The sequence below is a fragment of the Cyphomyrmex costatus genome, unplaced genomic scaffold (genome assembly GCF_001594065.2).
Source record: "Cyphomyrmex costatus isolate MS0001 unplaced genomic scaffold, Ccosl1.0 scaffold302, whole genome shotgun sequence".
NCBI lineage: Eukaryota > Metazoa > Arthropoda > Insecta > Hymenoptera > Formicidae > Cyphomyrmex > Cyphomyrmex costatus.
In genome coordinates, this window is record NW_017277148.1 from 1,395,640 (window position 1) to 1,422,432 (window position 26,793).

General features: G+C 31.0%; 2 protein-coding genes across 6 annotated transcripts in view; one reads left to right on the forward strand and one right to left on the reverse strand.

Annotated features, from left to right (window-relative positions):
• Lim3 (Lim3 homeobox protein) overlaps positions 1–4,584 on the forward strand; it is a 6,809-nt gene extending 2,225 nt beyond the window's left edge. The window contains exons 4-7 of the mRNA XM_018542079.1: positions 631–823; positions 2,482–2,645; positions 3,622–3,840; positions 4,376–4,584. Of these exons, the coding sequence (XP_018397581.1) occupies positions 631–823; positions 2,482–2,645; positions 3,622–3,840; positions 4,376–4,584 (785 nt within the window). The remainder of the gene's footprint in view (positions 1–630; positions 824–2,481; positions 2,646–3,621; positions 3,841–4,375) is intronic.
• Positions 4,585–7,766: 3,182 nt separating this feature from the next.
• The window catches only part of cnn (phosphodiesterase 4D interacting protein centrosomin), a 31,715-nt gene continuing 12,688 nt past the window's right edge, over positions 7,767–26,793 (reverse strand). For 2 of the 5 annotated variants that reach the window (XM_018542095.1, XM_018542094.1), the window contains exons 3-15: positions 21,002–21,270; positions 20,398–20,569; positions 20,152–20,291; positions 18,874–19,284; positions 18,126–18,347; positions 17,287–17,613; positions 13,073–13,180; positions 11,146–12,384; positions 10,675–10,962; positions 10,378–10,602; positions 10,095–10,295; positions 9,430–9,655; positions 7,767–9,253 (exon numbers count right to left, since the gene is read on the reverse strand). In XM_018542095.1, coding sequence (XP_018397597.1) covers positions 9,042–9,253; positions 9,430–9,655; positions 10,095–10,295; positions 10,378–10,602; positions 10,675–10,962; positions 11,146–12,384; positions 13,073–13,180; positions 17,287–17,613; positions 18,126–18,347; positions 18,874–19,284; positions 20,152–20,291; positions 20,398–20,569; positions 21,002–21,270 — 4,040 coding nt within the window. In that variant the 3' untranslated portion in view covers positions 7,767–9,041. Of the gene's footprint in view, positions 9,254–9,429; positions 9,656–10,094; positions 10,296–10,377; positions 10,603–10,674; positions 10,963–11,145; positions 12,385–13,072; positions 13,181–17,286; positions 17,614–18,125; positions 18,348–18,873; positions 19,285–20,151; positions 20,292–20,397; positions 20,570–21,001; positions 21,271–22,093; positions 22,136–23,639; positions 23,755–26,793 lie in introns of those variants that run through there. The other 3 variants (XM_018542096.1, XM_018542097.1, XM_018542098.1) reach the window with 3 other exon arrangements.

Below are 26,793 nucleotides of genomic sequence, written 5' to 3' on the forward strand. Positions count from 1 at the left end.
CCCCCCCTATGGGATAAATGGCAAAAATGCAGGGGTTTGAAAAAGTTACTTTTTAATATGGAAAATAAATTATTTTGGATTTCTAATATTTTTTTTACACTAGTAGATGATACAAAGTTTTTATTTGTATAATTAATTTGCTTTAAACATAGTAAATAATAATTGATAAATTAAGTTTTCGATAGGTGCGGCGTATATACCGGGTTTACCCTAGATATTTTTTTTAATAATCCTAGCGGAATATTTAATAAAAGTAAACATATATCTATTTATTAGATACAAGAATCATTAGTTAGATTCGACTATCACTTTTTTCATTTATCTAAATATTTATTTACTGTAAGTAAATATACCGTTAGAACTATAAAAAAAAATATTTATTAAAATTTGATGTAAATTTTTTCTCAGTATTGCATCTTCGTAAGGAAGAATTCTTTTTTGTGACTTTATTTAAGACAATTTTCTATAGCAATTTAATAAAATGTTTACGTCAGGTTTTGGAGTATTTTATACATTACGATCAAGATTATGTAACTGATATTATCTATTATATTACTATATTATTAATTGAATAATTAAAGAAAATGTTTTCACAAAGTAGTATAATATATAATTTACATGATATTTCAGAACTGGCAGATGGAGGAAGTATAGACGGTGATCAACCTAATAAAAGGCCACGAACGACGATCACAGCGAAGCAACTTGAAACTCTCAAGCTGGCATACAACACCAGTCCAAAGCCAGCAAGGCACGTGCGAGAACAGCTGTCTCAAGACACAGGCCTCGATATGCGCGTCGTTCAAGTCTGGTTTCAAAACAGGTAAGAAAAATTGGAAATTGCACTTTAAAAAGTTACGCATTGTAAGTAGCAATCATGGTGCGAATACAATATAGAGAAGAGAGTTTTAGAAAGAAAAGATCATTTTAGATCCTGACGAAATTATTAAATTAAGGGAGAGAAACATTCATCGTCAGGATTCTGTACTAGCATCTGATGTAGCCTGTAATACGGTTTCCGAAACCCTTTATGGAGACAATCGAAACATTCGGAGATGTTGAGAGACATCAGTCCGAATACCTCTTTCTACATAAAACGTTTTAGATCATTCAATCAACGATGGTGGAAATTAATTTTTATTTGGAAATTATGCGTCATATGTTATTTAATAATGAAAATAATCATAAAAGAGATCACTTTTAGTCATCTGGATTTTGTAAATCTTAAAAAAATAAATTAAAGGTTATAATAATAAAATTGATATCCACACACACGGAAAGAATGACTTTATAGTACAAATTTGAAGTATTCAAAAAATTTGAGTACATATACGTAGATTTGAAAATAACTTTGTTCTACAATAATTATATATAGAAAATTCAACCATGATAAGCAATATTGCAAAAAATTCAGTCAGTTTCAACGTTCTACATAAGTATTTTTACACACAACACACACATAAGTATAAATATATATTTTTTATGTAACTACTAATACTATATATGTAACTAAATTTTTAGGTACTTCAGCAAAATCGCTCTTTCTGTGTGTACGTGTTATTAATTTTATTTAACATAGATCCTAAGATCATGATACATCGCAAGCGCTGTACTTTGTAACTGTGAATGTACATTTTTCCCTCTTATCGCTCAAGTGGCACTACGTGATATTGTAGGGAAAGTAACAATCCGTCGTGAAAAATTCTTTTATCTTTAAAAGGAGAATCCTAGTCGCTTATCAGATGCGAATGTTAGAAAGCGCGTGAAAATAACGTGAAGCATAAGTAAATAAGGCCTATCAATGACTGCAGATAAATATACTATATAACAGGTAAATTCAGAAAACCGCATACGTGCAATGTAGTTTTCCAGAAAAGTCGAGCCGATATATTTGACGTAATGCGAGATTAATATCAGATTGCCGTGATGAGATAAGATACACATTCTTTCACTATTCAACGAAACGATAATGGAAAATATAAATGTATATGAGACGTTAGAATATTTATCATAAGAAATCGAGTACTTATCATAACGAGTATGCTTATCATCCTGGAAATTATTCTTTTTCTTATTTTATCAACGTCTAATATCAATAACCATTGAACGCGTGATATCAAAGTAATAAAATAGGAGTTCCATCATATATATTTTAATATATAATTATAAATTATATTTGCACTACTGATATTAGCACAATATCCAAATAAATCAATAAAATTTTTTTATTTTGTTTATGAAAATATAATTGACGATTAAGCGCAACGAGATATATATTCTAAAAATTAAATTAATCCCATAATTTAGTATTTATATAGACCTACATTTTGTTGAACATATATTATAAGTATTTGAAAAAATTTGTTTCTCGATGATTTTATTACCAAATTTATGATACTTAATTAGTGCTCTTACTTTCGGAAGTTTGTAAAATAAAATTTTACCAATATATTATATACACCCATTATGGTCTCTGTGCAGAAGGGCGAAAGAAAAGAGGCTGAAGAAAGATGCTGGTAGAACGAGATGGTCGCAATATTTTCGCAGTATGAAAGGCGGTACAGGCGGTCACTCGCCTAGACACGATAAGCTACTCGACAAAGACGAGCTAAAGGTAGACTTGGACTCCACCTTTGGTCATCACGGTGAGTTGCATTATTGCATTATCATTCTGTTGATATAAATATTTTGTTGATATAAAGATGGCAATAAAAGGTGCAAAAAGAACCGAAAGATAAACATCGCATAATTCTTATATGTCACAATTTATCTGGATTCTATAAATACTATAGTTTTGTAATAAATTGATTCTTTCAATTGAATTTTGGGAAAAAGATTTTTAGTTAAATTAGCATTTGTTGTTTGCTTAGTCTTAAAAACAAAAAGATTGCAGTACTAGTTAGTTTCAAGTAAACTTCTACAACATTTGAATATAAGAGCAATGAAGAAAGGAATGAAAAAAATATTTGGAAGAGCCGAATATGTATATACCGAAAACGCTATTTAAGTACTAAATACGGGGGGTAGGGTAATGTATATAATATATAACTATATAAAAATATGCACATGCAACTATCAGATATTCACGAGATTCATCTTTCTCCTATATAAAATAATGGTGTGCCAAAGTTATTTCTATAATAATGGCATCAGCCGCTTCCGAAACAACCCAAACGAGCAATGTATTATATACGGTACTCGTTCCCGAGTAAGAGCAGGTAATAGCGAGCATAAATTCAAGGATGGCCCGCAATCTTCCTGAAATCTCGGACACGGTGAACCGGCAGTTAGCCTCCGCGATCTCCTGAATATTTGAGGAGATCGTCTTCCCCTCGGATAGCAGGCATCTGAGTACTGAGAGACGCAGACACAATGGATGCCGCCAGTCGCTGGCTCGACTTTCGACTTTCAATTTACGGCGTTAGAATGATCACTCGTTACAGATAAATAACTCCTGCGATTCGTGATTGAGAGCACTTTTTTAACTATCTATTTTTAATACGTCCTAATTCATATTCGTCATAACTAATTTCTTCGCATTTCTTAGAGAATAGAATATTTGTTGTATAAATCCAATTACTAGCCTAGCAACACCTAATGAGAGGAACGATCTATTTGCAGACTTGAGTAACGATAGTTACGGGACAGTGGTGAACATGGGCCTGGATGGCGAGGGTGCGAGTCCAGGCGGCGGTGGCAACGGAGTTGCCGGGGGTGGGCCGCCCCGCGCATACCTGGGTGCGACAACACCTCCGTATCTCTCAACGTCCAGATCGCCGTCCTTACCACCTCAGTTTCCATATCCGCCGGACGCTGGTCTTTCGGTGTATACCACTCTCGGTAAGCCTGACGTCAATTACTAAGCAACACACTCTTGAAATTACGCTCGCTTGGTTCTCTCTACTACAGTGAACTCGGGTAAGATGGCTATAGGCTTTCAAAATAACTATAAAAATTGCTCTTTATATATATATGCACTTAGGAATTATTAAAAAAACTTGTGGCCATCTTATCCATATAATGCTCGAGCCTATCAGTTTCCTGTGTTTTTCAAGTCTTCCAAAAACTCTCTCTGTTTCTTAATATTTCTCAATTCTTTTAATTTTCTGAATTCCCTTCTTCATTTCTTCAGCTTCGTAGACCCTCTTTTAACAATGTTGAGAGATTCTGATTTTTTAACTCTGCGTTTTTTTGCGAACCATCTGGATTCTCACAAATCTGTCAATTTTCTCAGCTCTCAGCTCCCATTTTAGACGAGTTTTGCTCGCTGGTGGTCAATAATATACTCGGGTTGAGACAAGAAGAAACTCGAGCGTTAAACTATTCTAGTGCGAGAGTCGCAAGTTTACGACTGACGCAAACCGTATGATTCCAGGGGGACCGGGCGGCATGGTGCCAGGACCAGCATCGGATCTGAGTAACGAATCGAGCGGAGGCGGCGGCGGCGGCGGCGGCGGTGGCGGTGGTAGCGGCGGTGGCGGTGGTTACCCCGATTTCCCGCCGTCGCCGGACTCCTGGCTCGGCGAACCGCCACCCCCGCATGCTCACCATCATTCTCACTCCCATTCCCATTACGCCACATAACCCGCCAAAACCGCGCGTCGCCAAATACCATATAGAATAACGTACTGGCAAAGCGGGGCATTCACCTGAGATCGTCGGTGTTGGCCTCGTCGTCGTCGTCGTCATCCTGGAGGAAACTGAAGAAATCTTTCCCGCTGTTTCTTCGAATATATAATAATACATTTCGTAAACTTCAGAAAATGTGAATACGTTCGACGGTTGATTCTGTTCTGGTCTTTTTAACTGCAAAGAAAATCTACAATTTTTTTACATATGGAAGATCTAAAAGCGCGAAAATAGATCTTTATTTTTTATTAAAAATATGTGTGATAATCCTTTAATTTATTATGTGCATCTGATATTTTTCTATATTTTCATGTGGAATGTATATTATTCTTTTTCATGTACACAAGTTTCTTATTTACAATATTCATATTTTTAATTTATTTTGGACCAATTTATGGAATTTATAACAATTTATAGTAATTATTATTTTAGTGATTTAATATTTGAACGAGTAATAGAGATCGCTTTTTTCGCTTTTAGACCTTTCATATTATTACACGATTAGTGTTAGGATAAAGAAGTAATTTTTTGGATAGATCATCTGCGATGAATTGAGAAAAATTTTGAGACAATTTTCAATAATTGACATAGTCTTCAGTGATGACGGATTGTGCGATGCTTGAACGTTCCCAAAATGGTCCAAATCCGAGTTATTCTATACTGGTATTTTACACCGTCCCTCCTCACGATCTTTCGTCATTCGAGCGACCGTATCGACGTCATACTTTTATGGCATACATACGATTCGCATTCGATACTACGACTAATCTAAATATATTTATGTACAAGTTCCTCGTTTTTCGGAGTTTGATTGTCGAATAATAATAGGAGGTAGTGTTAAACGTGTTCCCGGACTGTTCGCGGATCCTTTCGTCGTGATTTATGATAATCATTATTGTTTCATTTTAGTCTCTAAGCCCGGAAGACAATTTGTAGAAAATGAGACTTTATCGAGATTTTATAACAAGACACATGTGCAAGTTTTAGAGAAATGTGGTATGACACACATATATTTGATATTATATCCGAATGAACTCACACATCATCACGACGAATGTGATCATCTGTATGATCGTACTACTGCCTCTAGATCTCCGATTTTCATAGAACAAGTTTTTGAAAAGTATCAAAGTGTAAGTTAATTCAATAGTTTACACAAATTTAAAGATTTCATAAATTTGCAAAAGAACGTATGATCTATCTATTAGATTGTTTGGAAAGTTTGTTTTAATAATTTTCTAGCTTAAAATTGTATATACTATATCTTCGTAAAAAATAAAAAAAATTTAAATTTAAAAGAATTTTTAAGCTTAAAATCTACATTTTTGAAAGGTAACTTCTGAGTTCTGTGAGTTTGGTAATTTTTATATATACAAAACTACGAGCTGAAAAAGATAAAAAATTTTCTTTTCACTTTGTGAGTCTTTCACATATTCAAAAAAAATTGGCGACAAATTTCGATTACCTACCATGGAAGCTTGAAGCTATAAAATTGTTTTTCAAAAATGTTTTTGATTTTTACTCCTTAGTTATTCACGAGTAAAAGTAAAAGAATGTGTTTTGATTTCAATTGCCCATAACTCCGTTAAAAATCATCGTACCGCAATTAAGAAATCAGTGCTCTATCGAATGGTATAATTGCTAATTTTTTAAATATATAATATATTATTTTGAGTTAGAAAATTTGAAACAAACTTTAAGAACAACCTAATACTTTCTTGTCGGATAGATTTGTTCTTTATATCTTCTCTTTTTGTCTTTAATATATTTAAAAATATACATAATCTCTTGTAATACTAATAAAATGTTTCGTATAGTATAATCTACATTTCTAAATTATTATCTTGTTGCTTTATGCTATATCATCGAATAGAAAAAAATAACGAATTAATTCTGATATTCGATCAAAATAAAATAATTGTTTTATTTTTATCATCGTTTGAACGATCTTCGAAGACTTGAATTCTGAAAATCGAGCATCGGGCATACGTGTTGATTTACTTTGCTTGCGTGTAAGTCACGCTAAAATCTTGAAGCGTGTATTGTAAATAGTACGAATTAGACCTGCAGGATAAAGTTGATCCAATTCATGATATATAATTTTATTACTTTTTACTAGTACAGTAATAAATTTACTTTTTACTGTACCAGTAGTACAGTATTGGAATACAAAAAAGAAATCAAATTATATCAATTTAGTAATCCCAATAAAATATAATTATAACTTATATTATATATTCGTGTGAATAAATACATTTTCATTTTTTCCAAATTTGATGTTATATTGTATAGAAATAGTTTTTTTTTTCAAAATCGAATAATCATGGATTGGAAACTTTTCCTTGCTAGTTGAAAGAAGATTGACGTGCAAAGGTTTCAACATTTACAACAAAATGTTACGTTGAACAATATTCACTTAATTTACATTTGTAAACGCTTTTATATAAACGCATATTATTCCTGTTACTTCCACTGAATAAGTTTTGTTTAATATAAATTTGAAATCTGAAAAACGAATATAGAGTTGTTACAATTTTTGAGCAGAATTGTGCAATTCCGTGCATTTTTATGCTACTTTTGCACGCCCATCTGTTCAATCAACAATCAAAATTATAGTAATTTTGAACTGCACCTCGCTGCTTGGCTACGAGGTCATGTAAGCCGTCGATTAATGATAACTTATAAGTGACTCGCGTCATTGTGTATACAGCGAAAAAATTGTTCTCGAGTCGTAAGTCGCAAAATATGTTGATAATCAAAACAGAAGAAAAATAAATTAAACAACTTGAATGTACGGTAAAACCATGCTAAGTGAAAACCATAAAATAATAATATGAATCTAGATGGATTAACAAATTTGATTTTTTACTGTGTTATCACAATATATTTACAAATTGTACAAGAACGGTAAACGTTTTGCAACGTCGTAGAAGTTTTCTTCGTTAAGATAGAATTATTCAAAATTCAAATCAATCAGCGCGAAGAAAACTTTATTATCATTATTTTTCTAATATTTTCATGTATTACGATATCTCTCTGCTAAGAATAAAATAAAAATAAGAGGTTTCAGATTTTTACACAAAAATTTTAAATAATATAAATATAATATACACATAGAGAGAATGTATAGCAGAGAAGGTATTCTTTGGCACTTCGCAATTTTAACGATTTCGTAATGAAAAGGATAAATGAGACAGTAATAAATTTTGATTAATCCAAATACATCTCATATTATTATTAAATGACATTAGCATGCAACGCGAGCAGCAGCAGCGACAAAAGCGCAAGAATGTCATTGTAGAATTGTATATATCTCGGTACCGATCCCAACTCTCTCCATCTCCGTCATGCTTCCCTTGTCTTCTTACATGCTCTCATACGTTTTACCAACGGATACGATTATCGCGAACGGAAGAAAACGGTAAGAAAGGTATATTAGACTTATAAGAAAGATTAATGTTGTACAGTATTTCTCTCCGCTCCTCGCCGGATGTGCGGTCGAAGGAATTCGCGTGTCTGGCGCAGTTCATAAACTTTACATCACTATGAGTTATTACGGATCTTTATATTATTATCTAGTCATGGAGTGATAATAAAAATTCTATCATAATCTTAATCTCCATGCGTGGTTTTATTTCTATTATTTTCAAGTATCATGTGCGGCCGAGTGATGAAATTCATAATTGGAAGGTGTAGGTCATCGACGAAAATTCAAAAACAGAAATTCGAAAAGCTAAATATAATCAACTTAATGTACATCACGTATTTGTGATTGACACACAAATTCTGCATATCAATGGCACTTTATTCATGGTGATTATGTACAGATGTTACATAACGATATATGAGCTACAATTATGTACACACATACACAAATTTCTGTTATTTATAAAGCAAAATACGTCAGCAAACGAAGACAGGCTTTGATACCGACTTTCGTGCATTCAGCACTTGGAAGAACTTTTCCACAATGAAAGAAAATCTACAAAAATGTCAAAAATATCATGCGCGTATTCTATATAAATATATATACAAATCTCAATGTACAAATTCATCTTAATCTTTCTTTCATTACATTTTTTAAATTCTTTTCTTAAATAGCGAAAATAGGTTGTGTACGAAAATATTTGTCGATTAGAAAATTTTTTCGTTTAAAAATTTCATAACTCGTACTTAACGTCTGAGTATTATATATTTTTTTTATCAATATGTATCGTTAATTCTCTCATCTCGGAAAAAATGTGAGAAGAGATAAATGAGAAACGCGGATAAAACACGATACATTAAATGAACAGTAAATCTATGAGAACACAATTCAACAAGTAACAACTTTCATAGTCCTACTTCCTTTTTCACTTTTTGTGCATATTTTTTGATCTGTCAGTCAGTCTGTAATCTCTATTTGTAATCTTTTAATTGTCCAAAGGTTCATCAAATGTCCTCGTCTTTTTTAAGATACTTCTTGTAACCATAAGTTGTTTTATTATCGCTTTTTCAACGTTTTTCTTATTCTTGTTTGAAGCTGATAAGTGCTCAAATGTATCTTCCAGTGCTTTCCTAGTTTTCACCAGTCTTCGTTTTAACGCTTCATTTTCCTGTTTCAAAGCTTCCATCTCTTCAAGACCTATAATTAAAGAATTATTTAGATTACTTTAAAATAATTTCAAAAGCAAATATTAAATGTATGGTTAATTAATTTTAAATTAAAATGATAAGATAATAATAAGTTATAAGTTTTTGAAAAAAGAAAAAAAACGTAATACATTGATAACATTTCAAACAATTTTTTTTAAAACGCACCTTCTATCGGTAATGGACTTTCACTATTTGAATTTTGAGCTCTGTGATTATCATTGTCTTCGTCGCTTAGTAAGTTAGTCATAGATTCTGTGATCTTTAATGTATCTTTTAAAGGTCTTATTGTTGTAACAGCAGCGTCGCTCTCTATTCCCAAATCTGGTGAACAACTGGATTTACTGCGAGTTCCGAGTGCAGAGTAATTCATCGGTTGCCAAAACTGTGAACTCTATAATAAATCAAAGAAATCAAAGCTTCAATCTTGAGCTTTTTAATGAAAAAGTGCGCGATACAAAATTTGTTATAAAATATCCATAATTTATCATAATCATATAAATTAGTCATAAATAATGCAATCATATAAATCTTCATACTAAAATAATAAATAAAATTTAATCAATTCATGTGGAGCATTTTTAACATGTAATTATATGTAATGTTTAAATAAAATAAAATATGTGTGTGTGTGCATGCTATTTATGTAGCATCACGTGCAATTGTTGAAAGGTTTATTAAAGTATTATGATGTCAATTATGTATAATTCACGATTCGCAATTATTAAAAGTGGACAATGCACTTATATACAATGTATCCACTTTTAAGATATTCTACAAATGAAGCTTAAACAGACAGCATTAACACTAAGAGACAACGGCAATCAACTAACATTATAAGGTTGATATTCCTGTAGAATATCGCAAGTTTGCTTGAGCGTAGCGTCTGTGGGTATTGACGATACGCCGCTCGAACTCGCCGTCGAATCGCTAGCCTCGCACACCGCCATATGTCTTCTGAATTCTTTATTCGCCGTTTCGAGTTCTTGCACTCTTGCTCTATGCGAATCGTTGATCTGATTGAGATCGCATATCTGTGTACGGCGATGTTACATCACATATTAGTATTGACACACATCGGGAAACACTTTCATAAGCTAATCCAACTTTGCTTACCTCTTTGCTGAATTTATCATGTAGCGAACGAACAGCTACGTCGTATCGGTTTTCCATTTTCCTTATATCTTGCTCGAGTTTCAATTTGTCATTCATTAACTTGGTGTTCTCTACGAGTATCTGACTGTGCGAAAGAGTGAGATGATCTAGTTCATTTCTGAGCGTGGATATAGTTGTTTTGGCAGTTTCGGTTTCTTCCTCCAGCTGTTTAATTCTCGCTCGCAACTGAAATAGATCAAATAGCTACAGTTCTCTGATAATGTTTATAATCAATATAACAAAACAGCACATACTCACCGATTCATTTTCTTTGTTGAGTATTAAAAGGGTTTCCGTAGTCTTTTTTTCGGAGTTTTCCTTGTACTGCAAAAATTCAGTTTTCTGTTTAGTAATTTCACTCGCCATTTGCTCGACATCACTGATCTTCTTCTCCAATTGCGTCTTGCGAATGCAATTTTGTTTGTTCTCCTTTCTTAACGTGTGGAACTCGTGTATTCTTTTCTCCAAAGAAGCTTGTAACTTTTCACAAAACCTTTGAGACTTCTCTAATTTCGTAATAAACAGCGTTAATTTTTCATCAAAGGTCTGTAAATAAAATTCAGCTTTTTTAGTTATAAATTCCTAAATTAATGAAATATGTTTATATTATTAATTACTTCAATGTTTAACTCTTCATATACATCAATCTTTTGGTTTAAAAATATTTAATATCGCGTTAAGAAGTGCAACTGATTAGTGATCTAAAAATATATATACAGATACACTTACACAATCGAAAGAATGTGTAGCTAAATCGTTCCTTAGGGCGCTAAGTTCCGAATACAATACGTTATTCGTTTCTTTCAGCTCCTGTATCTGATGGCTCACATCAAAATCGCTCAGGTCGTTCTGATAGGTCTTATAATAAGGCACATAATCCGCGGAATCTTCAGAGTCGCTGCAGGTCTTAGTGTACTTAGTAAATCTGGGACGGCTTAGGGTCTTGTGTTGTTTCTCCTGCAGACCGATTCTGGCCATGGAAACGGTCCGATCGGGTTCTGAGAACGTCTCCGAATCCGATTGCGACGCCTGATTTTTCATCTCCACATTTTCGGACCGATTTCTTTTCACGGAACTATCGATCTTATCATTCATAATTATATCATCTTGAACGTTCATATCTTTAAGAATACGCACAAAGTCATCCGACAGAATCTTGGAATTGAGCAGAACGTCTAGCACGATCTTCTTATGCTCGTTACCGATAGTATCTGCACGATCGGTATTCTTGAGCATCTCCTTCATGAACTTCACCAGATCCTTCAGATGCGTGCGCAGCAGCTCACAGTATTTTTTTACCTGTTCCGTCTCATTACTGCAACCATCGACCTCCGCGGAGATGTCAGGCATCGATACAAGCTTCAGCCACTTCAGGTAGTCCACTTCCTTTTCTAGATCATTCCGCTGAGTCAACAATCTCTGAACGTATTCATTTAACGTCTTCACGTCTACCTTTTCATTTCCATTGATGTAATCGAATTGGATAATGTCGTTTGTAAAACTTACTTTAACACCGATTTCGTTAAGTTCATGAATTAGATTCGTCAATTGCAAGCTACTATCGGCTTCTTGGACAATCTCGGGCTTATTACGGTTTCTATCATGGCTATACGATGAAGTCATATGATTGTGCAGTTTAGCAATTTCTTTATTTTTGCTCCAGAGTTCTGTGTTGACCAACATCTGCAGATTTTGAGTTGTCATCTGCAATTCCTTTGTCAGTTGTTCGATTTTGCGATTCTTCTTTTCGACTTCGGCGTTCCGTTCATTCAACTGTTCGAGTAGATCTTCCCGTAGCAGAGTATCTTCACGATAACCAGTGCTAACATCATCCACACTATTAATTTCAGCATGCCTGAGCTTATTGAGTTCGGCGATTTTGTTTTTCAAGTCTTCTGTAATAGTCTGTTTCTCTATCTCTAGGATCTCGATCTTTTGTTCTTTATCAAGAAGACGAATTTCAAGTTCCTGCACAACAAAAAAGAAAAAAATTTATTCGATTTGTACAAAAATAATATAATTTTATTATTTTAAATTGTATTAAAAAACAAATATACAAATATAAAAATATGTGATTAAATTGAATTTAAAAAATTATATGCTTATTATATATAGATAGATAATAATTAATGTAAAATTATAGATACTATACGCAAATTTTGCATTTTTTAAAGTAATTGATTTCAAAAGACAAAGATATAAAATTGTATATATCGTTGTAGCTATAATCAAAAAATTTTAAATATATTATTATTACAATATATACTATAAAAATTATTATAATAAATCTATTATTTTCCAAATATAATGTACATTAGCGTTTTGTCTTTGAATCAATTTTTCGTTTAACGTTATGCTAGTTAGAACATTATTATGATATTATACTGTATATTATATATATATATATATATTTTTTCCCTTTGAACTCTTTCTATTTTATATTGTTTGTGCAATTAATTACTAATTGTATATTCATCAAAGAGAAATATAAATAGTGTAACAATAAACACAATTAACATAATATAATAAAATATAAATAAACACAATATAATAAAATTCAATTAAAAAACCGATGCCATTCAATTATTTATAAAATTAGTTATTTTATTATATTACGTACAAATATATAAGAAATTATATTTGCATTATGATATACCTTAAATTCAACTTGCGTGCGTTTTTCCAGAAGATTCTTCTCAGCTTTTATTGTCTCAATTTGGTCTCGTAGATCGCTAATCTTGCTTTCCATTTCTTCGAAACGTTGCTGCAAGCATAAAGTATCATTCCATATCAATAAAACTCAAAACGTCAGGTTCACTAGAGAATGCTTTATTCGCATATATAATTTGAATTACAACGAAATATCAAGTTCATGTATTATAATGTAAGAAATAAGCCTTTGAAAAGTGAGAAGGAAATGTAAAAACATTACATGCAAGTTATACATTCTCATGCAGGAAAACAATTACAATAATTTGTTAACTTTTCGTTTTCTTAGACCAACATCGCGGTGGTACGAGTGTGACAATCGCCGGCTCCTAAAAGAAAAACACACATATTTCTTATAATCTCTATTATTTCTTTATTCAATAAATATGTCTCTGAAAATGTAATAAACGAATGTTTGGAGAAGAATCGTTTGAACAAAAATATAATAGTAAGTTTCTCATTTTTAATAATTGACAGCAATATATGTTCTTATGTATAAAAGTGTAGAAGAAAAAAAGAAAAACTTAAAAAATATGGTCTTTAATCATTGAAGATATTTTTCATTGTGTATGTTTTTCATCACGTATGCAAAGCAAAATTTGTTGCGTGTTAATTTTCTTTGTGCAAACAATATTATATTATATTTGTAAATAACTAATAACACTTAATGTTACGTCAAGTTACAAGAAATCATATTTTCTTTTTTAAAATTATACTTTTCTATTAAATGTATGTTATGAGTAAAATATCTGGGTTTTTAAATTTAAAAAATCATAAAATTCTTCACATATTAGTAAAAAATTGTATTTTACACTTATTTTCACTTATTATCTTCATTTATTATTCTATATTTATTATTTTTATACTGAAAAGAGAGAGAATTTATAATATTATACGTATGATCATGTCCATAATTTGGGACAAAATTTACGACGCGTTGTAAAGTAAGACAAAGAGTTGAAATTTGGGACTATCCCTCCTAATTTGGGACGGTTAGTTACTAAACATTACATGCAAATATGCATTACATGCAAGCTTTAATAAGCTATAAATACATATATAAAGTGTTCCAATCTATGAGAATGCTCTTTCAATCCTTTAGATCCTTTAATAAATTTAGAAAATTTATTTCTTTTTTAACTCGTAAAATCACTAATTTTCTATACAACTTTGAAACTATTGATATTAACTAAATTACAATATAAACAATATAAAAAATTGCATATTATAAAATATATATTATCAATTAGCTTCTAAATTAAGCTATTTAATTTATCAAAAGTATTTAATTAAAAATGTTTATCTAAATAATTCAGTATATTTATTCACATTTTAATTTAAATAATTTTTTAGTTTTTATCTATATGTGCAATTGAAAGAGCATACTATAAAGAGAAAATCTGTAAGCGCTAGTCTAACGAGTACAACAATATCCTTTAATGAGGATATTGAAGAAAACAACTATAACAACAGCACTCTCGACAACACTTTACCTACCTCCATCCGCACTGAGGCGCACAGACAAGAGAACATATTTAGTTGTTAAACTTTTGACTTAATCAAGGATCAGCAATAAAAGCAGCGATCAATCAATTGACTCTCGAATAGATACTCTACGTCAGTGCTAGTATGATCAGCACTGGTGAATATCCTTAGTAAAGACTACGCAAATATCAATCAGTTATCTACGCATCTAATTATAATTACTGGCTAATTGGAAATTGTTATAGTTTTCGTGGAGCACAATTGCTAACAAAATTTTTTCACTTTTTGATTTGAATTTTTTAAAAACATATAATTTGTTTAATTTTTTCACAAATTCTTTGACTTTTTATACTTTCTTCACTTATTCGACACGTAGAGCAAAGTAACGACTTCCTTCCGTTGTGCTGCATTAAAGTTAGCAAAATCGTGCGCTATTTTCAGAGCATATAGACACGAGTCGTTTTCGTAGTATCGTCGAGATTGTTGGACGGTGATAAATCTATCCCGTTGTTGCTCGTATTATTGTATTCTTGTATTATTATTCGTTCGGCGCTACTGCAGTTGCGGTGGCTGATCGGTCGAGATGAATTTTCGTATGAGAACTGCCGCGTATCGCGATACATACACCGTAAGAAGCTGCGAGAAAAGGCGACGGTGTCTCTATTAATAGATGACGACCGCGTCTTCTCACACGGTATTCTCGAGATACCAGACGAGTCGCACATTATAGCTCCAAAATCTTCCTCAATGCAACGGACTACTTAAAGAACTTTATAATACTGAGAAACTATAAAACAACAAACCTTTGCAAAATAAAAGTAAGAGAAAAATGAAAAATCTAGTAAAAATTGTGAAATATATATGTAAAACATACGCAACCCGAAAGAGCAATACATAATAAAAAAAAAAAAAAATAGGAAAACAATTAAAAAAAAATGTTCTGTAGATATTTACTATCTATGTTATGATGTTATTTTATAACATCATAAGCGGCTAAGTACTTCTAATTTATTTATTGTATTTCAATTATTTCTATGTATATACACAGTTAAAGTTATTTAAATGTTTACCGCTTTATTTTATTTTATTTACTACTTGACTCTTATTGTCCTTTCTTTGTTAGATTATTATTTTATATAAAGAGTCCTTTATTTTTCATTTTATTTATCTATGTTAAATTACATAAATAAAGTATAATAATTTATTAAAATGTAAAAATAAAATGTTAAATAAAAAGATACAATTTAATCTAGAATTTAATATAACAGTAATATATATAAAAACGAGTTTAAGTATTTAATATATTGAAGAAGAATCTCTTCTATAGCAAAGAGCTTAAAGGACCTATTTTATTCTCAATGTATGTAAAACTCATGTGCATACGTAAAGTTACATGTGTATGGAAAGTCCTATAAAAAAATTTTATTAAAAAATTTATTATTTGTTATATTATACTAACGACATATCAGTAAATATATTGAAAAACTTTGAATTGAAAGACATGATACTATTGTGAGAATTTTGAATATTGTTAATAAAAAGATATGTTCTAGAGAAACAATTAACTTCCAATTTGATGTTTTATCTAAAATATTAATATTGTTGATGAGTACGAGCATGGCATGGCAGAGCGCACTAGTTTATGTCTAAAGTTCCTACCAGAATTATGAGTAGGGACTTATTTTCCGGGTAGATTTTATTAGAATTATATTGAAAATCATAATAAAATACCCAACTTTCTTATAACAAAAACTTGTTTAAGTGTTAATTTTAAGCATTAAATTATCCAAATAAATATTAATATAATTTATAATATAAAGGGTCATCATTTCTTTCTTTACCTTCACTATAGAAGTTTTTTTTATTTGAAAAATTCATCATTATACTCTTATAAAATTCTTTTATAATTAATTTTATTTGAATATGTAATTAAACAGATGTAATGATAAATATAACGTAAATTAAATATTACGTAAAAAATATCAAATAATCAATTTTATAAAAAAAAACCCAATAAAACCAAACGGGCTTTAAAAAAAAAAAAACCGGGTTTTTTTTCCAACTCTGACAAATGTGCAAATTCCTGTGTACAATGAAATATAAATATTCTACTATCTCCTGTATATTCTGAACACAACATTGCAATAAAAGTGCAATAAACATAACTAAAATATGCATTATTAAAATTTATCTGGCTTACATATAATTACAATGTCTCATAAAAAATAATAGAAAATTATGTATAAAACTATAAAAAGTACAAAAGAGATAATAAAAAAAAACACAATTTACAATAAAATACATTATATAAAATAATTTCATCTCAATATCTAATTCATGCATTGCAAGAGAAGCAATTGTCAAATAAAATAGTTTAAAATAATAAAAATCATGCAATCATAGAAATGGTATAAAGCAGAAAAGAAACAAAAATTAAGTGAATTTAATAATTCTGAAAAAAAAAAAAAAAAAAAAAAAGAAAATGTTCAATATATTTAGTTGCCCCATCGTGCTTCTCAACAAGCAAAGCGTCTCTACACTTCAGGATTCGAGATAACATTGAAAAATGTCGTATATGGCATAATTTTTTAATAATTTAAAAACTTAATTATCGACTACACAATTCTGAAACGTAGAGACCGTCAAACAAGATTAGACATGAATCGCAATATTGACCTGTTTGGAGGAATCGTTTTCGAAATCATCCGCATTCTTAATGCCGAGATCTTTCAACGAGACGGGACCGTGGTCATTTCTTCTCTTACGTAATTCCGTCTCCAATTCGACAATCTGCCGTTCTTTGTGAGATTCCGTGATTTGCATTTGTTGTTCGCGTTCCATGAAACTTCGTATTGTTTTAATGGCTTTCTGATATTTGCCTTCCATCATTTTCAATTTCTGCTCTGCATTTTCTGCTTGCTTCTGAGCGTTGCACAGTTTTAATGTTAACTGCTTTCTAGTATCTTCGTGCTGCTTTAAGTTACTGTCTCTTCCTTCCAGTTCCTGCAATTCAAGTTTTTTAACAAATCAAATATTGTTTATTATACTTTCTCCAGATAATTTTATAGCAGAACAGACAATAAAAAATATAGAAAGCAAGCGTGACAAAGTAGACAGCGCATTGGTTTGCTATGCTAGGGATCCGAGTTCGATTCCCGGTAGAACCAAAAATATTTTCATACGCTCGTGTCTCCTCTCGGAAGGAAGTGGCAACCCACCGAGAGTATCTTTGCCAAGAACACTTCTCTAATGAAATTTCATTGTTCGAAATCGATGTTAAACTGTAAGTCCCATATAACTATGTACTACCAGTATGCGCGCTACAGGCATATGAGAATCACACTCACTCAGCCATGACAACAAGATTAATGCCCAATTTCTTCACTTCCAGATAAATTGCAGATAACTTTATCCAGGAGATATCTCCATTGTATTCTGGAAGATATCTCCTGGATAAAGTTATCTAGAGGTAAAGAAATTGGATATAAGAAGACAATAAGAAATGTTTTATTAACCTTTAAAAGATGTCTGATTTCCCTGGCATCTTCATTTAATGGTGAATTCAAACTTGCTGCTCTTTCTTTATTCGATTCATAATCATAGGCACCATCACACTTTGTTGTGCTTTGAACACAAGATGTTTTATGTCCCATAGACAGTGATATATAATCGCTCGTCAATGAAATTAAAGCCGAGGGACTATTGGGCGGCGAATGCTTGCCATAATTATTTTCGCACTAGAAAATATAATAAATATACAATAACAAGAAGAAAGCGCGAAGCAAAGCCTATAACGGTCAACGCTAGATCACAATGCTTATAATAATGTGTGATTTTTATATACCGCGTATGTAGTTGTTCCCCCAATCGCGTGCCGAAATTTTTATCAGATTTATAACGCAACTCTAAACAATATAATAAATATAATAACAAACTTATATAATAAATATAATTATAAATTACAATAGTAACAATTATAATTACAATAAATATAAGTATAACAAAAAATAAATATAAATAAAGAAATATCAATAGTATAATTTGTTTATAAAAAGATATGACTTAAAATTTGTGCAACCGAGACAGTAACTTAAATTTAACAACAAGGAAAAAAGATAACAGTAGCCAGGTTGTATGTAAATCATAAATAGATCATAGTAAAACATAAAACAATTAAAGCCTATTTAAAGATTTGACAAGTTTTCATAGTATATGCAAAATAATTTGCTACTTGTTTCAAGAAAAAAGGATTGATTTAATCACCTGTGATAACAATGCACGATGCTTATTGTTGATCTCTACGAGGGCGTCATCGCGCGATTTTACAGATGCCCTCAACTGGATGATCTGATTTTTCCTTTTTTCGGACACTTGACTGACTTCTTCAAACGCATGACACTTTTCTTCTAACAATGTGCTTTTCTGTTTGATTAGTCTATCCCGTTCGGCGAGATCGTTTTTACATTGTTCCACAATGGAATCCTTCTTGATCAGTTGATCTTTCAACTCTTTTACTTCGTCGCGAAGCTTGTCAATACTTTGTACTCGATCACTGTCTTGCTTCTCTCGCAACCGCGTTTCCACGTCTAATCGCTCTCTGAACTGATCTCGCTCATTTTCAAGTTCCTGTGCCCAACTGCGCTCCTCTTCCAAACTGCCAGTTATCTGTTTCACCTAGATCGCGTAGCACAAATGTATCACATATATATTATACAAATATTATACAATCTTTCTCCACTTTCCTTTTATAGATATTACGATATGAAACAAAAAGAGCAAATTCGTATCGTGTTCCTAAAAGAGACAAAAGGGAAAATGTTTAATTCATATTATTTGCTTTCTTCGATTCTCCTTGATTATTCCCTTTCATAATACTCTTAAGAACACTATTACCTATTTAGTGAAACAACACGTTCTGATATTGCAATAAATGTTCTGTTCAAAATAGAAATTATTAGATATCTTTTTAATGTATCCAATTATTTTCAAAGTAACTTTTTTATTTAAAAATATTATCTATAGAAATATTATTTTGTAACAAAATTACACGTAAGTCCACATATATCTATATTTATAAATATTCTATTAGAAGAAACTTTCTTATTCCTATATTAATAAAACAGATAATAAAAAATTTATAATACTATTAATTGAATTTTTTATGTTATAAAATATATTCTCGGAACAGAATTAAGTACAAGTGTAGCATGGTGGACAGCGCGCAAGTCTATTATGCTAGGGGACTCGAATTCGATTCTCGACAGATCCAAGAAATTTTTCATGCACTCGTATAGCTCCTCTTCGGCAGTCTGGCAAACCATTAAGAGTATCTATTGTCAAGGAAACCTCTCAAATTGTCGTTTGGAACCGTTAAATTGTAGGTCCCATATGTCTGTGTACAACCTGCGCGCACACCACCGGCACATGAAAGATAGGTCCTGGTCCCGACTTTGAAATGTTGCGATATCAGAAAGAAGGAAAGAAAAATTCTCGGAAGAGTTTGTTAAGAGTCTTATCAAACTTCATTCTATACAAACATACCTCTGTTTCAAGAGAAATCACTAATTCTTCCATTTGTCTCAACTTTTCCGTATTTTTTAATGCTTGTTCCGGAGTAATACCAAATGTTTCCTTGTAATACATCGATGTATCCAGTTCCCTTTTTTGATATTCCGCTAACTCTAGAATAATAAAAAGAATTTATTTATAATAAATATGTAATTAACAATAATAAATCTATTAGAGAAAACATGAAATTTATACATATTGCAAAATAAATTTTCTTACCTCTCTCAAGCGTGGTTACTTTTTCTCGCTCTTTTTCAAGCGACTGCTGATATTGATCTTGAGTACGAGAAGTCGCTGCTTTCTGTTCTTCATATAGTTTAAAAGCTCTGGCTGCCTGATTAAGAAGGACTTGTTTTTCTACCAATTCTTTCCTCAATTTCTCCAATTCATCCTAAATACATTTCATTATTAGTAATTAATAATTTATGGTAAGAGTATTATATAATAATTAATATAAATTTATAGATTTTATATAATACATAATTATATTTATCATAACTTTCTTTGAAAATTCGGGTGTAAAGTGAAGAATTTACACTGATAAAAAATTAGTAGAATTATAAAACAGGTTATGATATTGACAATTTCAGGAAAACAAATATAAACAAAAATAGTTCATGGCGAGAGCCGTGAAACCTACTCAAATATACGTATGTTCCAACCATTTCAAACTTTTTTACAAAAACAAAAGTATGAAAGGTTATATGAAAACATTCTATTCTAAAAAATACTCTATTAATTTTTGGAAAAATATGTCTTTCCGATTATATCAACATATAGAAATAATCTATATTTTTATTTGTTAAGTGTATTGAATATTAACCTTTAGTTCTACATTCGTTTTAATAACATCTTCGTCAGAAAAAGTGGTGCCATTTCTTGAAGGGTTCCCTTCTTCCAAGAGATAAATTCGCAACTTAAGCTGGAAGTTTTCCTTCTTCAAACTGCTTAATTCATCCTCATACTCTTTCATTGTTCTACCGTAACCTACTCCATGACCGCCACTTCCGCTGCTTCCTCCACCATCTCCTGATCGTGCCATCGATGTTTTGTCTTTGTCTCTGGAAGAATTTTCACCATATGGTCTTCCACCTGAAACAGATATTTTAGTCTTGCAAATAAACTAAATTTCGTTAAAATACATACATACATACAACAAACACACATTAGTATAAATTTTAATAGTAAATCATTAAATATTTTTCTGATATAAGTAATAACTTCTGTTCATCCATACATATTTAATTATAATATATTTTAATTTTTTAAATAATGTTAATTTAATACTTTTCATTTTTTAAATGATTATTTATATAACTTATGTAAAAATAAAATAATTTAAAGGCATGTATAAAGTTAATGTATGTACGTTATATTAATTATTTGTAAATATAATAAATACTATTAATTCTACATTAAAAATATAATATTTATCATTATAATTCTTCATAAACATTAATAAATGAAACACAGATAAATGAAAAGTAATGTAAAATAATACTTGCATTATTATTGGGATATTATAATTCATAACGTCTTAATTTATGTATTATCTTTAATTATAAAGATTAATTTTAAAAATATATATTATATACATATATATACATATACATATATATATACACATATACATATATATACATACACATACATATATACATACATTCGTGTCTCAAATATCATATGTACAAATCTAAATAAATAATCTCGTATTTTTCTAACATGTACGTTTTGACAATATGACATGTTTATAAACAATATAGATACAAATGATCAAATCTGAAATTATTTATGCAATAAAGCTCAAACAATTACTGCTAACATCTGTTGTTCTATTTATTCCTCGAATATATACACTTTCTTCATATTAAATTGTATCAATAATGCGTTCTCGCAACGTTTCTGTAAGCGATACCTTAAACGAGAGCAATACGACGATATCACATGTAAAACCGATACCAGTAATCGCAGATGCACCCTCAAGCTCAATTTTCTATTTGTCATTCGAGTAGTCACATTTCCAACTTTCGTCGCATTATTTCCGACACGTGTTGATGGAATCCGTATGAATTTTGAACAATCGCAATATGCCACATGTGCCGCATTGAATCCGAAATTAATCATCTCGAAATACTCGATTTTCCTCACTCGATGTCACAAATAAAAAAAAAAACGATACAAATAAAAAAAACATCTCATTCAGTTACTTTCAATGCTTACATTCTTTTATAAGAAATAAAATTATTCCCTAAAAAGACTACAATAACAGCATTTTTTAACTATAAAATTCTATATACTTTAAATAATTACTCTTACATATATTTATTAAATGCTTGTCCAAGAAATTATTCAAAAAAAATATATGTACTTTTAAGACGTTATCCATGTGTGAATTTTCATAATATTCTTGTTTCATAAAATTCTAATTATAATTTTTATTTGTATTTTTGTGCGCAAATATAATTTCGTTTCGTAAATTATTTAAATACAAAGAAGCGCGCCACTTACTTTCTGTTTTTAGCTTTAAATACTACTTAATAAGATATACAGTAAAAGAAATATTCTAATAATTTATGTGTGTTTAGATAAACCATATTATACACATTTTTAGAATATTCTTGATACATACTATTTTTAGAATAATTTTCAGAAAGTATCTTTCGAATCAATCAATCTATTTTTATAGTCCGTCTAGGCAAATCTAACCGATGCCAAATTTACTTTAGAAGATCGAGCGGCGCCGTCACCAAATACCTTATGAAATTAAATTATTTTAGCGCATCATCGAGCGCCAAAACGATTCTTTTTAACACTCTCAAGTCAAAGCGTAAACATTCCAAGAAAATCTGATACAATATATTAACTAATGTATTTTTCCATTTCACTTTTAAAGAAAATTCAATTATTACATTTATATATGATTTTTTATAACAATGAGCATTGCTATTATATATCCTTCGTATTTATTTACTTTTTAATTATTTGTTGAAATTATCTTTAATATAAATTTAATAATTTTCTAAAAAAAATAAGTTTGAATTTTTTATTCCATTTAAAAAAAATTATTTCAATAACTAAAAATAAAAATTTGTCTATGATCCAGATAGTTGTGCTCGCAATTTTAGCTTTGAATGAGTTAACCGTCGTTTCTTTTCTCTTTTCTCTCCTCGTTCTCTTACATTCATACGTTCAAAGAGTATAATACTCATGCAACCTTTAGATCTATTCTCATTTATCACTTGCTAGCAATTGCTAACAAACGCAGAGAGCAAATAGTCGCAAACAATTTAATTCGCTGTTATAATGCTTGTAACATTGAATTACTTCAATTTATTAACGTATCGTTAACAGTGCTCATGATCAGAAAATAGAGATTATTTTTTATTTTTATTACGTTCTACATCGATTCAACTTTAATCAGCAATAATATAAAAAAGGTAAATTTTCAAAATTCAACATACCAAAGACTACAATCTTTACTGGCTCGTCTTCGCGGTTTCTTGAGAGAAGAAAAGCTCTTAACAGCGACCTACCGCATCCCATTCCACGAAGAGCGCGTTTTTGAAGTCGTTACATTTTGAAACGTACGTGCAAAATCAGGAAAGGGACCAAGGAAGACACCGCGCCACAAAGAAGACTTATACGACGGCTGTACAAACACTAACTGCGACAGAACAACAAGCGCAGCGCTGAAGACACAAGGCTATATAACTTGTGGTTAAAATTATGTTCTAAATGCGCGTGTCTAATGTCGTATAGATATATTTGTCGAAGGTCAGACGTCCACGTGCATTTACCGATTGATCGCACCTAAAAAGCCTGAATGAAATATCTCGCCCTTTAACTCGCATGAAGGGCAGCAAGCAGTTTTGACATTTTATAGGAGATAATTTTCATAAATTCAATATTTTTTTATGAATTTTTATTAAATTTATACTGAAAGATCTATGCAGTAAAATATAAATAAATAAAGACAAAAGAAAATGTTTTTTTAAAAGATTTAAAAGAGAGTGCTTTTAATTATTTTATGTACGAGACTTTTGTATCTTTATTATAGCTATATTTTATATCGCAGTGATAAAAGATTTTGTGCTACCTGACCGGAATTAATTAAAAGAAAAGAGTTGAGAAAAAAATGTCAGTCTCGAAGGAAATGCAATAAATCGTGTAAAGCAGTTTAAAATGTCTGCAAGCATCATGTACGTGATTCATATCATAATAGTAAGTTTGTAACAAGTCTATACCGAAATAACGAAGGTACGTAGAAACGTGGTTACTTCTCGGTGGAACACGAATGATTCATCTTGCCTAATTAACTTAACGATGTTCTCCATACTCTTCGTATCCAAAATATCGTGCTGTCACGTGGAATAACGACTGTCGAGGTCGATTAACTACATGTAGTACCCTAATTCTAGTTACGTCTTTCCGTTAAAGTCCAATTCATATCAAATTCACTGTACTACAAAAATCAATTTTGCACCCTTTGAAATAAAAATTATATACAAAAATGTGCACGCGCGAAATATATTTGTACTTTTACGTTAAATAAAACAAAGGAGAATAACTTTTCCAGACATGGCTGTTCTACGAGTCATTTTACGAGTATGAAGACTTTGTCGTGGACACAAAAGTTAATACCGTCGTTAAACATAAATTCGTTTTTCAGCTGTCATCGGCGGGGAGGCCATCACGTGTCTTAATAGCTGACGGAAAAAGCTTCGGGAATCTCGAAAGAGCAGAAGAAACACGAAAGCTTTGTGCGCCCACTAAAACAAATCTATTTACTGCTTAACCGGTCGACCGTGTCGTTTTTACAACGCATGCTCTGGCGATTTTCGGCAAAAATGCAACTGCGATATCGATTCGCGTCAGAGAGTAGACGGCGCGAAGCAAGAGAGCGAGCTCGCGTATTTATAGATGACACATTTAGGCCAGAACGGTTTAAACTATCTTTATTTTGGCAGGTCAGCTTCCACTCGCCGTTCTCTCCAGATCTCCGATCTGGTCAGTTCCCGATGGGCAATTAAAATCTTACCACCGACTAAAGACCTCCGTCGCTGCTCCTGCTTTCGCTTCGACGAGAATATTTCTGTAAGCGAATGCGCTGTATCTTGTCGCTTTTATTATTCTTAGCATTCTAGATCTAGACTATTAGTCTAGCAATAATGTATCTACAATATATTACTATAATAATTAATTGTGGTACAAAACCCTGACAGAATAACCAATACAAGTTAAATAAATTAATAAACGTTTTAAATCAAACACAATTAACAAAATACGTTTTATTAATTTTATAGATAAATTACATGTACATGTACATGTATATGTATATATATATATATATATAATTATATAGAATCGATTATGAAATTTTACAAAAATATTAATTTTTATCGACATATCATTTAAGGCTCTTATGCCAGAGTATATCTATTAATACATTAACATCTGGCGCATTACAATGATTGCCTGTATATATGAATCATCCCACGTTACTATTATCCGTAAAATAGCTTCTTATTAAGCTCTTTGAACGACCGGTACTTGTCTCTAACGGAGGCGCAAAATTGAAACTGAATCTCTGGCTCGCTCATCTTCGGGTAACAAGAAGCGGGCCAATAATTCCTACAATAGATCTGGATTAGAAACAAACGATATCGCCGTTATTTCGAGAGCCCTGGCTACTAGTAGGGCGCAAATCCACGTGTTTGTGGCTCGACGACATTCGTTACACCTAACAGACTACTATTGACAGGACGGAATTGCAGAATATGAAATTGATTTTGTCTCAAGAAATGAATTTAACATATAATTTCATAATGCACTAAAAATACAAATCTTGTTAGAATCAAACGTTTACATTGCCAAATATATCCTATGTTGAAAAATTTAATATGTAAAATATAAGATATTACATATAATTCAAAGTAACAACATCTTTTAGAATATAATTAAGAAATAGTTACTGAAAAAAAAGGTTCAATTTAACATTTCAAATTATTTTCTACAAATATAAATATTTAACGTTTCGATTTTTTAAATACGTTATTTATTTAATTTAATGTAGCTTTAAAAGATGAAGTTGAGAACCGTCAAACCTATTTAGTCCAGCCGTCGACATCATTTAACGAAATCTGACAACCCCTAGAAATGTTCTTAATGCTAATGTTTTCAGTTTTCCAAATTGATACATCATCAAAATTTATATTTGAAAGAATTTATATTTGTGCACACAGAATAATAATGCAGAATGTAACAAGAATATAACAAGAAATATGAAACTTTGGAATCTGCGACAATAGTAAGACTTATATAAATATAAGAAACAATTTTTCTAATTATAAATAATTAAAAATAAAATGTTTTTTTTACAAATTAAACTTAAGGAACTGGAAACAAACAAAGAATTATATTTTTCTCCTGTGTTACAGAAATAAATACACGTTACGTCTGGCCATTTCGTGTCGTTCGAATGGTTCCCCTACCCGGTCGTTTACGAAGGCGCTTCTAGACCCCCGAAAATAAATGCTCGCTTCCTGTAACGCGAGATCGTGGCAGACATTTTTCAAACGATATAAACAATCGTTTCGACGGAATTCGAAAATGTTA